Source organism: Sciurus carolinensis, chromosome 14 (genome assembly GCF_902686445.1).
Source record: "Sciurus carolinensis chromosome 14, mSciCar1.2, whole genome shotgun sequence".
NCBI classification, from domain to species: Eukaryota; Metazoa; Chordata; class Mammalia; order Rodentia; family Sciuridae; genus Sciurus; species Sciurus carolinensis.
This window is the reverse complement of record NC_062226.1, coordinates 4,855,978-4,867,993: the sequence shown is the minus strand read 5'-3', so window position 1 is coordinate 4,867,993 and position 12,016 is coordinate 4,855,978. Positions and strand designations below refer to the sequence as shown.

At 55.0% G+C, this 12,016-nt stretch overlaps 1 protein-coding gene across 10 annotated transcripts in view; it reads left to right on the top strand.

Moving 5' to 3' along the window:
* Positions 1-12,016, top strand: part of Prrc2b (proline rich coiled-coil 2B) — a 78,388-nt gene that overhangs the window by 26,577 nt on the left and 39,795 nt on the right. For all 10 annotated transcript variants that reach the window (XM_047524362.1, XM_047524361.1, XM_047524360.1 and 7 more), the window contains exons 3-9: positions 93-270; positions 2,426-2,528; positions 5,090-5,162; positions 6,781-6,924; positions 8,817-9,058; positions 9,469-9,590; positions 9,963-10,105. In XM_047524362.1, coding sequence (XP_047380318.1) covers positions 93-270; positions 2,426-2,528; positions 5,090-5,162; positions 6,781-6,924; positions 8,817-9,058; positions 9,469-9,590; positions 9,963-10,105 — 1,005 coding nt within the window. The remainder of the gene's footprint in view (positions 1-92; positions 271-2,425; positions 2,529-5,089; positions 5,163-6,780; positions 6,925-8,816; positions 9,059-9,468; positions 9,591-9,962; positions 10,106-12,016) is intronic.

Sequence of the window (12,016 nt, the reverse complement as noted above, 5' to 3'; positions counted from 1 at the left end):
TCCTTCATCCTTAGAGGTGGGAGAGCGCGAGTGAGCCAGCCTCCTTCCTCCCGTGACCTCTGCGTGCGTCTGCTCCATCCTGTCCCCCACAGTTATTCCTAGACATGGCTTACAGAGTCTCGGGAAAGTGGCCACAGCCCGGCGCATGCCACCACCTGCAAACCTGCCAAGCCTGAAGTCTGAAAACAAAGGAAACGACCCCAGCATCGTGATAGTGCCCAAGGACGGGACGGGATGGGCAAACAAGCAGGAGCAGTCCGACCCAAAGAGGTGAGCGCAGGGCCACGAGCAGGCGGGGGCAGCCTGCCTCCTCCCACTGTTGCGCGTGCGTTCTTGGCCCCGCCTCATTTCCCTGACTTCCAGAGCCAGTGGTAGGGGCAGCTGCCGAGGCTCTGAGCAGCTGAGTCGCCTGTGGAGCAACGCTTACTCCCTGTTGCCCAGAGTCAGCATGGCAGCCGCCCCGAGACTCACCGCGGCCAGCACAGCACCCGCGGGGGCCTCGGCAGGCCGCGAGTGTGGTAACGCAGATCTGAAACAGCCTCTGTGTGGGCCTGGGGCCTGGCCACATGGCCTGGGCGAGCCCCTTGGATGCCAGGCCTTCTCCCCTTTCTCTGTGGCTTCCCTGGCTGCTCTGGCCACTGAGGAGGGCGTCCAGGGGAGAGGACTTGGCTGGGAAGGAAGCCGCTGGCTCTACAGTGGGAGCAACTGAATGAGGTCCCAGAGGGTAGGATAAGCGCTTTCCATCGGTTGCTTAGGGACCCTCTGTTGGCAGGTGAGGCGTGGCCTCAGTAGTCAGCCCCGCCTGGCCTTTCCAGTGGGACCACCTGGCAGCTTGATGAAACCTGGAGGGTCGCTTCACTTCTGAGCCCCCTTCACGTAGGAGCAGGACGGGGCTCCAGGGTTGGTGACCAGCATTGGTGAGGGTTACAGGCACAGAGGAGGGACGTGGTGGAGGTGGGCTGTTGCACTGGCCTGCGGTGGGGTCTTCCAGTGGGAGCCTGAAGAGCTGGGAGACAGCAGCTCACTCCCTCTTCATCCTCCAGGGCTGCTGGGGAAGGCACTCCTCCTGCCACCCGGCCCGCCGCCTCCTGCCTGGGGGACTCAGTGCTTGGGTCTGGGAACACTGAGGGGAGGCTGCCGTCTTAAGCAGACGTGACATGAGGACCAGTGGCCCTGGTTGTGAGTGGCTGGCCACTTGGCAAGGTGAATATGGAGGCGTGTGTCTGTGTAGAGCTTGGCTTCAGCTGACAGATAAGCCAGGTGGGCAGGAGCTGCTCTCAGGAGTGCGTGCTGACCGGCAGCCACAGAGGACGCTTGGAGATGTCTTCTAAACTTTAGAACATCTTTTGATTCAGCAGTTCTGTTTCTAGGGTCACGTGCTACTGGATTGCTCACAGGGTACAAAGATTAGTATGTATACAAAATGCCCGTTGTGGTTACCTGTGAGTGGGGAGAGAAAAAAAATCAGAGATTGGTTAAATTCTGGCCCATGTGTACTGTGTCCTCATTAAAAAGAAGGTAGAAGTGGGCACGGTGGCACACACATGCCTGTAATTCCAACGGCTCAGGAGGCTGAGGCAGGAGGATGGCATGTTCAAAGCCAGCTTCAGCAACTTAGGCCCGAAGCAACTTTGTAAGGCCCTGCTTCTAAATAAAAAAATAAAAAAAAAAGGGGGGGGGCTGGGGATGTGGCTCAGTGGTTGAGCACCCTTTGATTCAATCTCTAGTACCAAAAATATAAACAAATATAAAAAGAAAAAGAAGGTAGGTCAATATGTGTTCTTCTGAAAAACTGTTGAGATTCATAAAGGGAAGAAGAGGTTTTGGAACTGTAGGTTTGGGGCCATCATCCTATTTGTGTTAGGAAAATACGGTGTTAGCACATGTACAGGAATCTGCCTGGAGGCTCTGTCAGGAGGACGAGATCGTGACAGATTCTGTTTCATATGTACGTACAAGTTTATTCTTGGGGCTGGGGAGATAGCTCAGTTGGTAGAGTGCTTGCCTTGCAAGTGCAAGGCCCTGGGTTTGATCCCAAGCACCGCAAAAAAAAAAAAAAAAGTTTATTCTTACTGTGAGCACACACCCCTCTCGTGAGCCTGGAGAAGGCAGCAAATCTGCTGTCTTAAAGCACCGGCCCTGAGGAGGTGTGGCCTGTGACTTGGTTTCCCTGTGGGCGCGGCCCCCGTGCCCTCCCGAGCTCCTCTGCAGGGCAAGGTCAGTTGTTGCAGACGGCAGCCTCCACAGGAAGCTGCCTGTGCTGCGCATCAGGCCTTTGCCCCAGCCTTGCTGGGTTTCCCGCCCATTGCCAGCGTGGGAGTCTGCTAGGGAGGTGGGTCTTCGTTGCTGTGGCTCTGGGAAGCCCAGGACCTGCTCAGATGCCCTGCTGTGTCTGATCCCCAGCATGAGTCTCGCCTTTCTCTAGTTCCAGTGCGACGGCCTCTCAGCCGCCGGAGTCGCTGCCGCAGCCGGGTTTGCAGAAGTCTGTCTCCAATTTGCAGAAGCCGACACAGCCGAGCAGTCAGGAGGTGAGTTCTGGGGACCCCATCCAGAGCCTCTTGACACTGTGGCCCTCCATATCCCTGCCCTTGAGGCCCAGTGGGTGTCCTCGCTAAGACGGGTGTTGCTGTGGCAGACTGATGCGTGACTGAGAGATGGTGGGTGTAGCAGAGGAAGCTGACCTGCGCGTGGAGGGACCTGGGGCAGTCGGTGCCGCCTGCTCTGTGGTCTGGCTGCAGGGTAGGTCAGTTTCCCCAGTGTGCTGCTTGACATGAGTGTCATAAGAATTCAAAAAGTGCCAGGCCACAGAGCGACGCGGCTGTCAGGTGAGCTCCTTCACCGCCCTCGTCAGGCTGGGGAGCGTGGAGCGGGGCATCCCAGGTGGACGGTCCTGGAACCTCTCCCAGCCGAATGTCTCTGAGCACTGATGTCTGGAACACACTTAGGAGACATGAGCCATGATCCTTTTACTCGCTTTTCTAACACGCCACAGCCAAGCAAGGGCTCACAGTGCACTTGGCACATCGGGGGCTGGCCATGGGCTTGCCGTGATCAGCAGGGTTCATCTACACCGCGAGGCCAGAGAGATGGATCTAGGGGAATCTACAGATTCTGTAGAAGAGGAATCGTGACAGCTGTCTGGCACTCGCCAGGTCTGGTGCCAGCCCGCTTGTGCTGCCCTCTGGGTGACCCGGGTCTGCAGTGCCATCCCTCGCCTGCCGTACCTGCTGGTGGAGGCCTCTTGCTTTCCTCGGTATCCTCCTCCACTCAATTCTGACCTGTGCTCTTTGAAATGAAGAGAGACCCCCGTTCCTGTCAGATTCCGTATTCCTTGGCCTCAATTCACTGGGGCCTGTTGAGCAGTCAGTACATGGAATCGACATTCTTTCTTTTTCTCAGAACTTCAGACTAAGTGAGATTGTGGTTCCATGATGCTTCTTCACCCCTGGTTGTATTGAGCTTGTTGAATATATGTGTGCTCATACCTGGGTTCAGTGGGGCACTTGTCCTCCCAGGTCCCCAGGAGGCTAAGACTGGAGGTTCGCTTGAGCCCGTGAGTTTGAGGCTAGCCCAGGGTCCCCACCCCTGGAGATGGGTGAGGTCCTGGGCATGTGTTGAGAATTCCTAAAGGGCCTGGGCTGCAGCCAGGGGGAGGAGCCCACTGTACCCCATCTTCCCCTCTTCTTAGTAGCTGCTGGGTCTTCTGTCTCATGCAGAGGGATGGGTAGAAGAAACGCCTATTGATTTGTAACTCTGAGAACATCTCAGGGTAATTACAGTTGTGTTGTTTGGGGCATGGAATTTGCTGGCAATAATAGCACCCCCTCTTGGTTCTCTAGGCATCTCTCCAGTTGGGGCCCCTGGTCAAGGGTGGGGAGTCACCCTGTGGATGCAGACAGCAATGGGGGTGTGGGATTGCAGTGTGGGAGAGGAGAGCGAGCCCTGCTCTGGTGCCCTCTGTTTGCTGCTGGATCCAAAGGCTGCCCAGCCCCAGTGGCACTGTCCCCCTTATGCCAAGGCATGTCCCTTATGTGGTCCGTGGGCAGAGACCCAGGCAAAGCACGCTGGGCAACTCAGATAAAGACCTGACCAGCTCTGTCAAGGCAGATAGTTTTTCTGCTTGGAGGTGATGGCCTGGGAAGCAGAGGTAGATGGAAAGGGTGGCTGTTTGATCTAGTATCTCCTCCAGCGTGTGGCTGGACTTGACTTGCTGCATTTGGGGCCCCTCGGCCTCGGGAAAGGAGCAAGCTGTAAAGGCCAGTGTTGGTGGGAAGGGCAGATGGGCTTAGCGTTTGAGACTTGAAGGCCTTTGGACTCTGGTGGCCATAGACCCTGGTCCTTACCTGTCTGGGGGGTCTCTCTGAGCCTGTTGTAGATGTGACCAGCCCGTGGCTGTGCTGTGCTATGTGGGGGTCGCTCAGACTGGGTGTGCCTGGCAGCATGTCCGACCCTCATGAGCTGTCAACAGCGGCTGCCCCCAGGGCCGAGGCTGGCAGGCAAGTCCAGGTTGGTCAGGGGCGGAGGACCGTCCCGTGGAGCCTCTGGCCGTGGGCAGGTCGGGTGCGCTGGGTTGCCCATGCAGCCACAGTGATGCAGCATTTGAGAATTGTGCTGCATCGGGGTTCAGTCTGTGTCTCTGGAGCAAGGCAGAGCAGCTCTGTGGGCACCAGGGACACCTGACACGGTGTTGCAGAGCAGGGGAAGACGGCTGCCTGGGTCTGAGTCCCGGCCTCGTGGCCCTGAGCAGTCACCTCCCTGACCTTGCTCCTCCCTGTGAGAGCGCGAGGCAGTTCCAGTCCCTGCGGCTGCTGCACTGAGAGAGGTGCCGTGGGAGAGGGCACATCGTCAGAGCCTGCGCAGACATGGCCACGGCCGTGTCCACAGAGAGCAGGATCTGAGGTGCCAGCACCTCGGTGCCACGTTCGTGTTCCTGTTGCAGAGCCAGGGGAGGAACCCAGGGCCTGTGCGTGCCAGTGAGCGCTCTGCCTGAGCCCACCTGCCGTCTTAGCGCTCTGGTCTGTGCACTTGGTTGTTGGTCAGGGGACTCACCAAGCCAGCTTTCCTTATTTCCTTCCTTCCTTCTTTTCAGAATACAAATTCAGTGCCAGGTGGACCAAAGTCATGGGCACAGCTGAATGGAAAGCCAGTAGGACACGAAGGTGGTAAGTGTGTGTGTGTGTGTGTGTGTGTGTGTGCGTGCGTGTGTGTGCATGTGTGTGCGTGTGTCGCCCCTGCTGGGGGAGGCCAGAGGGATGAGCCCGTTCCAGACTGTTGTGGTCGGGCCTAGGCACCCACCTGCTCTGTGGAATCTCTTCTCCAAAGTCATCTTGTTGGTGTGCTCTGGTCTTTGCCAGCGGTGGAGACGCTACTTCTGCAAAGATGTCGCCTCTGGCTCCAGTGACTGGTTGCTGGAGGTGCTCATCTTAGGTGTGCAGAGGAGGCCTGGGCAGTGGCCCTGCCCTCTCCAGTCCAGCTGCAGTGCTGGTGGAAGTCGCACTCAGTGCTGATGCCGACACCAGCTCCTTGCTTCCTGCTGGAACCACGGAAGGCGTGATGTGGCGTGGCTTGGGCTTCAGGCTTGGGTCTGCCAGGAAGCAGCCTTGGGGACTGAGCTGCTCCTTTTGGAAATTAGAACCAGAGTGTTGAGAGATGTGGATTCTGTTACCATTAGCATGGTGCCTGGCGCACAGGTGTCACAGACAGCGTGCCCAGCTGTGAGCGGCTGGTTCAGTGGAGGAGAGGTTAGGGAGATGGGCCGGAGGAACGAGGGTTCAGAATTGTGAGAAATAAGCACCGAGCAGCTGCTTAGAATGGGAATACAGGCTCTGGGAGCTTCCAAGGCAAGTCCAGACCAGGGAGGTGAAGCAGGTTTGGTGAGTCCTGGCAAAAGGGCAGCCAGGCTTCCCCTGCAGCCCCTGGAGCCCTGGGACACAGACCTGGGGCGGCAGCTGTGCCTGGAAGCACCTAGCTGCTCTACGTGAACTCCTGATCTCTCAGCACTACGGGACCATCCCTAGCTGTGCAGACTGCGCCAGGCAGCGCCTCTGTGCTGAGGAGAGGACAGCAGTGTGTGGTCCCTGGAAAGTAATGAATCGGCGAAAAGCTACCATCTGCTCTCCTGGGCGAAGCAGCACCAGTTGCCTTTTGGGGGGGGTGCGGTACTGAAGGGATTGAACTCGGGGGCACTCACCACTGAGCCACATCCCCAGCCCGATTTTGTATTTTATTTAGAGACAGGGTCTCACTGAGTTGCTCGGTGCCTCACCTTTGCTTAGCCTGAACTTGTGATCCTCCTGCCTCGGTCTCTGGAGCCCCTGGGATTACACCTCTGCACCCGGCACCAGCCACCCTTCTTCCCCTGTGTGCCCTCCATCTCCTGACTGCCCCTGCCAGCCGGGGCTTCCCCAGGCTTGACCTTCAGGAGCCTGTGCTGAAAACCAGCTCCATGTGCCTGCCTCCCCCAGACAGCCGCACGCAGGACGCGCTTTCTGGGTGGGAGCTGCTGATGGATGGCTTCCTGCCTGCAGTGGGCGGCACCAAGCCAGTCAGTGTGCTCAGGGGAAGTGGCACGTCTGGCCTCGTGACCCTGGGATCAGTCAGGAGGAGCCTGGTATCTTCCCCGGTGCCCTCCCTGTGCTACCTCTGGGACCATAGTGCCACCTGCCAGCACAGATGCCCACAAGCATGGCTCGCTTGGAGCTGCTTCAGGGCAGTGTGACAGCAGATGTGGGGCAGCGCTGGACTCAGTCGCTCCCTGTGTCTTTCTGGCTCTCTCGACAGGTTTAAGGGGCTCAAGCCGACTATTATCCTTCTCTCCCGAGGAGTTTCCGACGCTGAAAGCAGCTGGAGGGCAGGACAAGGCTGGCAAAGAAAAGGGCGTCTTAGATCCGTCGTATGGGCCCGGACCAAGCCTCCGCCCCCAGAGTAAGTGCTGACCGTGTCCTGGCCTCCTGAAGAGCAGGACCCTCCCTGTCTTTCTGCCCTCTTAGAGGGTGCTGGGACTTCCGGGCCCCAGGCCGCCCTTCCTGACCCTGCTCTGTTGGACTTCTTCCCCGGGCCCTCCCTGCCTCCACCCGTCTTGCCTTTGGGTCAGGTCAGACCTGTCCCCTCCTGTCTGTCCGCTGTGTTGGGTAGTTGCATCAAGAACACGCCTAAGGCCAGCCCATTCGAGTCCCTGCTTCCAGAGCTTGTTTCCAAGTCGGTGCCTCCCAGGCCTAACTGCACCCTGCTGGCGTCACTTGGGATGTTAGTTTCCAGCCTCACTCTAGACTCTGTGCTCCGGGCTGCTGTGCAGCCAGCCCACACTGCTGCCCTCCTCTGGTGTCTGGCACCAGGTCTGTGGCACTGTGGCACTGCTTGCTGGCCTTGGGTGATTTGAGGTTCTGGTGTTTAGGCCAGGGATGTTCAAGTACCTCCTAGGTTCGGGTCTTGAAGTGGGAAGGGACTTTTGTTCACTTTTCTTGGGTAATCCCTAAGGCTTCTCCTGTTGGTGACCCTGTTGCCAAGTCACAGTTGTCCTGTGAATTAAATGACCACTGTGCCTCTCTACTTAGGACAAAACCTTTTCAGTGACCTGCAGGGGTTTATTTTGTTTGCTTTGTTTACTGCAAATATAAAATCAAGTTTTGTAGGACAGAATTGTGTCCTTCTGGGATTAATTCAGGTGAGTTACTTTGTAGGACTATGGAAGTGTGGAACTAAAAACAGCTTCTAGAATTTTCCTTCTCATTTGAAAAGATGAGGATGCAGACAGCCCAAAGGGTGACCTCACTTGCCTGGAATCACCTGGCAAAGTGGGAGCAGGCTAACTGTCTGGCTTGTCCTGGTTCTCTTTCTCGTTGGGGTTACAGACATAGGGACCTTTTATGTTTCAACTCCTAACTGAAAGTTGACTGAACAGAGTCCTTGGCTCTTCCGGTTTCTCTCTGGCCCATGTAGCAGTCCCCCTAGACTGTGGTTTATCTCCACAGTTTGTTAGCTGTGATCAGCCACATCTGAAACTACTACTGGAGGTTTGTTTTGTTTTGTTTAGTTTTTGTTGTGCTGGGATCAAAGTCCAGGGCCTCATGTGTGCTAAGGCAGGCATCTAACACCAAGCTGGCCCGCAGCTCTTGACTGTGGGTTCTGAGGGAGAGTCTGTGAGCATATGTGTTCTAGTTACTCATCTCTCACTGCCCAGCTGGCAAATCAGTCTGTCACAGGTAGGTGTGCATGGCCAGGGTTTGGTATGTCCGAGGTTCCAGGTGTCCCTGGGGTCTTGGAATGTCCCCCTTGGATGGGAGGCTCTTGTAATACCTTCCACCAGACAGACTCACTGGGTGCTGGAAGCTCTGACAGTCCTCAAGGTCTGCCTGTGCCCCGGGCCCACTGGAGGCTGTTAGGTGCTGCTGTCAGTCAGCGGGCAGCACATGGCAGGACCTGTCTGGCTTTAGTGCAGTCCAGTGCCCAGTGCCACGTGCCCAGGTGGGGCTGGTGGTGTTGGAGGAGTGGCTGGGGCTGTTCTCAGGGCTTCGTTTCTCTGGGTTCTGTGCTCTGGGGGTGTGCGATTTCTCTCCGTGGAGGAACCCGGGTCTTCGCAGCGTCCTCTCTGAGCAGGTCTTATTTTATCCCTCTGACAGTCTGACTGTGCTCAGAAAGTTTAGCTTGCTGGCTGAGCGCCTGCCTCAGCCTCCCTTGGAAGGCCAGATGGTTCTTCACTTTTGTTTTTTTTTACCCTTTCATTTTTTGGTGAGCAAGGGGTCCCCTGGCTTCCGGAACCTCACAGACCCCTCCCTCCCCCTCCTCTTTCCTCTCTCCTCCTGCCCATCAACTTGCAGATGTGACGAGCTGGAGGGAGGGCGGTGGGCGAAGCACAGCCTCTGCGGTGTCTCTGAGCGCTTCCCCAGCTGAGCCGGGCAGCAGGAACTCCAGCGTGGGGGATGGAGCCCCCTCCTCGGCATGTACCAGCGATTCTAAGGACCCCGCTCTCCGCCCGGCTCCTCCTGTCCGCAAAGGGACTTCACAGTTCCTGGGAAATGTGTACCACCCTCCCACGTACCACGACATGCTCCCTGCTTTTGTAAGTCCCGTGTGCATGTCCCAGCATGTCCAGCAGGGCCCAGTTCAGTGGCCAAAGGCAGCCATGGGCTCTCTTCTGTTCTGTAGGTTTCCAGCAGACCTGTTTGCCCTCTACCCTTCCCAGGTGCTGCCGTCTTGGGCCCTCGTCCTGGTTGGGGGGATGTTATTGGCAGGGGTGCTCTTTTAGGTGAAGGAGAAGTGGGTGTTCCCAGACACGGGGGCCCCTAAGCCCACCTACCCACAGCAGGTGAGGAACAGGGCAGTGGGGGAAGGGCTTATTAGCTTTTCCTGTTTTAACAGCTTTTCCTGTTTCTTCTTCCCATTATCCACTTTCCAAAACAAATTTCAATTTAAGTGGAGCTTGAAATTTGGGCCATTCCCAGAAATCCTCTTCCTGGTATTGTGTTTCAGATGTGTTCACCACAGCTATCAGAGAACCAGGGTCCAGTGGAACGGGGTTCGTTCCCCCTTCCTCAGCTCCGGCTGGAACCCCGCGCTCCATTTAGACAGTTCCAGATCAACGGCCAAGATGGGTAAGTGCGTATGCAGTCCAGCGCACAGAGCCTTCTGGTGGGGCTGCCGCTGCCATGTCCCCGGGAGATCACGGAGGACCTGCAGCCATTTCAGCACCCAGGCTGGGTGGGGTGGGTGGAGGGCTGTGCCCTGGCCCCGAGCTTCACTGTGCTGTTGTTGAGCACGTGACTGTGGCCGCTGCCCGGGCAGTGTGGCACTGTGGCGAGGCAGAGCTTCCCGCCGGGTGTCTGCTCGTTACGTGTTTCTGTTAAAAGGAAACGATGTGAGCTTTACCCCACACACGAGCCCAGCACCTGTAGGACTTACTGTTGGAAGAGTGTTGTGCTTCCCTGTGTGTTGACAAGCCCGTCGTGTGGACGTCTGTCCCTCAGGAAAGAAAGCAGGCTGGGCCTGACCCGCCCCGTCCGCCCACTGAGGCAGCTGGTGGAGCGCGCACCGCGGCCCACCATCATCAACGCAGAAAACCTGAAGGGCCTGGACGATCTGGACACGGATGCCGAGGACGGCTGGGCAGGTGGGTGTGGCGGGAGGCGTGCTGCAGCCACCTGCCTGGGCGGGCACCTGCGTTCCCAGGTAGACCTGATGACTTCTGCCCAAGCTGGTTCTTCTTTTGGTCTTTCCCGTGGGAGATTTTGATGTTAACTTTTCAAAGAGTTCTTTTCAGGTGTAGATGGACACAGTACCTTTGCTTATTCATTTATTTATACATGGTGCTGAGGATGGAACCCAGTGCCTCACGTGCTAGGCAAGCTCTCTACCACTGAGCCACAACCCAGCCCTCAAAGAACTTTTGATGATGGAAAATTTATTTATTTTTGATTTTTATTTACTTATTTTACTTGTTTATTTAAAATTTTTTCAATAGATGTATGTAGGTTAATAATGTCTGTCTCAATCCACAGTCTTCATCCCCACCCACCCCATCCCTCCCCTCACCATCCAAAGTTCCTTCATTCCTCTCTACCCACCCCCCACTATGGATAAGCAGCCCCTTATCAGAGAAAACATTCAGCCTTTGTTTTTTTGGAATTGGCTTATTTGACTTAGCATGATATTCTCCAATTCCATCCATTTACTTGCAAATGCCATAATTTCATTCTTCTTAAAGGATGAGTAATATTCCACTATGTATATATATACCACATTTTCTTTATCCATTCATCTGTTGAAGGGCATCTAGGTTGGTTCCATGGTTTTGCTATCATGAATTGAGCTGCTATAAACATTGATGTGGCTGCATCACTGTAGTACGCTGATTTTAAGTCCTTGGGTATAAACCGAGGAGTAGGATAGCTAGGTCAAATGGTGTTTCAGATAATGGAAAATTTAAAAACAATCAAAAAGAATGAGCTTCCAACTATTTGTCATCTAACTTTAGGAATTTCCAGCGTTGCCCTGTTTTTATTCCTTTACTTCTGCCCACTCTTCATCCCCAGCCTGATTCTTTTTGTTTTTAGCTAGTTTTAGTTACATTGTAAGTCACGCATCTCCTGTAGAGTTGGTTCAGTGGATGTACTTGCACAGCACACCCTGGGAAGATGGATGGTTCACACCCCTGGAAAACTTCCTCCAACCCTTCTCAGTCGGTCTGCCTGCCTGCTCTACCCAAGGCGTTCCAATTTTCCTGACTGCTCTCACTGTAGACTGATTGCCTATTATAGAACATCAAATGAATGGGTGCATAGTTTCTACTCCTGACGGGGATTGAGCCCAAGGTCTCACACATGCTAGACCAGTGCTGTATCAACGAGCCACACCCCATCCCTGTAGGATGTTTTTTATATTTGTCATTCAGCACAAAAGTCATTACTTTCAAGTGCTGAGATGTGTTCTGTTGTATTGCTTTACTGAGATTGTCTTACGCTTTTGAAAGTCCCATTAAGAATGATCTCTTCATCCCTCCTGAGGGAGCGTCCAGGAGCAGAGTTGCTGGGCCTGAGGGTAGGCCCGGGATTAAGTTGAATAAGTCTGTAGACCCAACGGCCTCTCCCCAAGGTCGTACCATCTCACGTTCCTTCAGCACCCTGAGCGGGTTTGGTGCTTTGCATCCTCAAACTCTGGGCTTGTCCTTGTAATTTTAACCTTTCCCATGCCTTGCGCTCTTGACCTGCATCTTGCTTGTGACTGGAGATGATGTCTTATGTGTTCTACGGCTGCTCATATTTCATCCTTGCTCAGTGTCTGTGCAGCTTCAGTTTTTTGGTTGTTAGACTACAAGTCCTTTGCAACTTCACGTTGCATACTTTTTTTTTTCTAGTTCAGTCCTTGTCCATATATTATTTTTTTTAGCTCTGTTTTGATAAGCAGAAGTTTTTAACTTGGATGAAGTTTGATTTACAAATGTTTTTTCTGGTTATCACTTCTGTGTCCTGTTTAGGGACTCTGCCTCTGTGTACCATGGTGTTGAAGAAGACTCCTGAGGTTT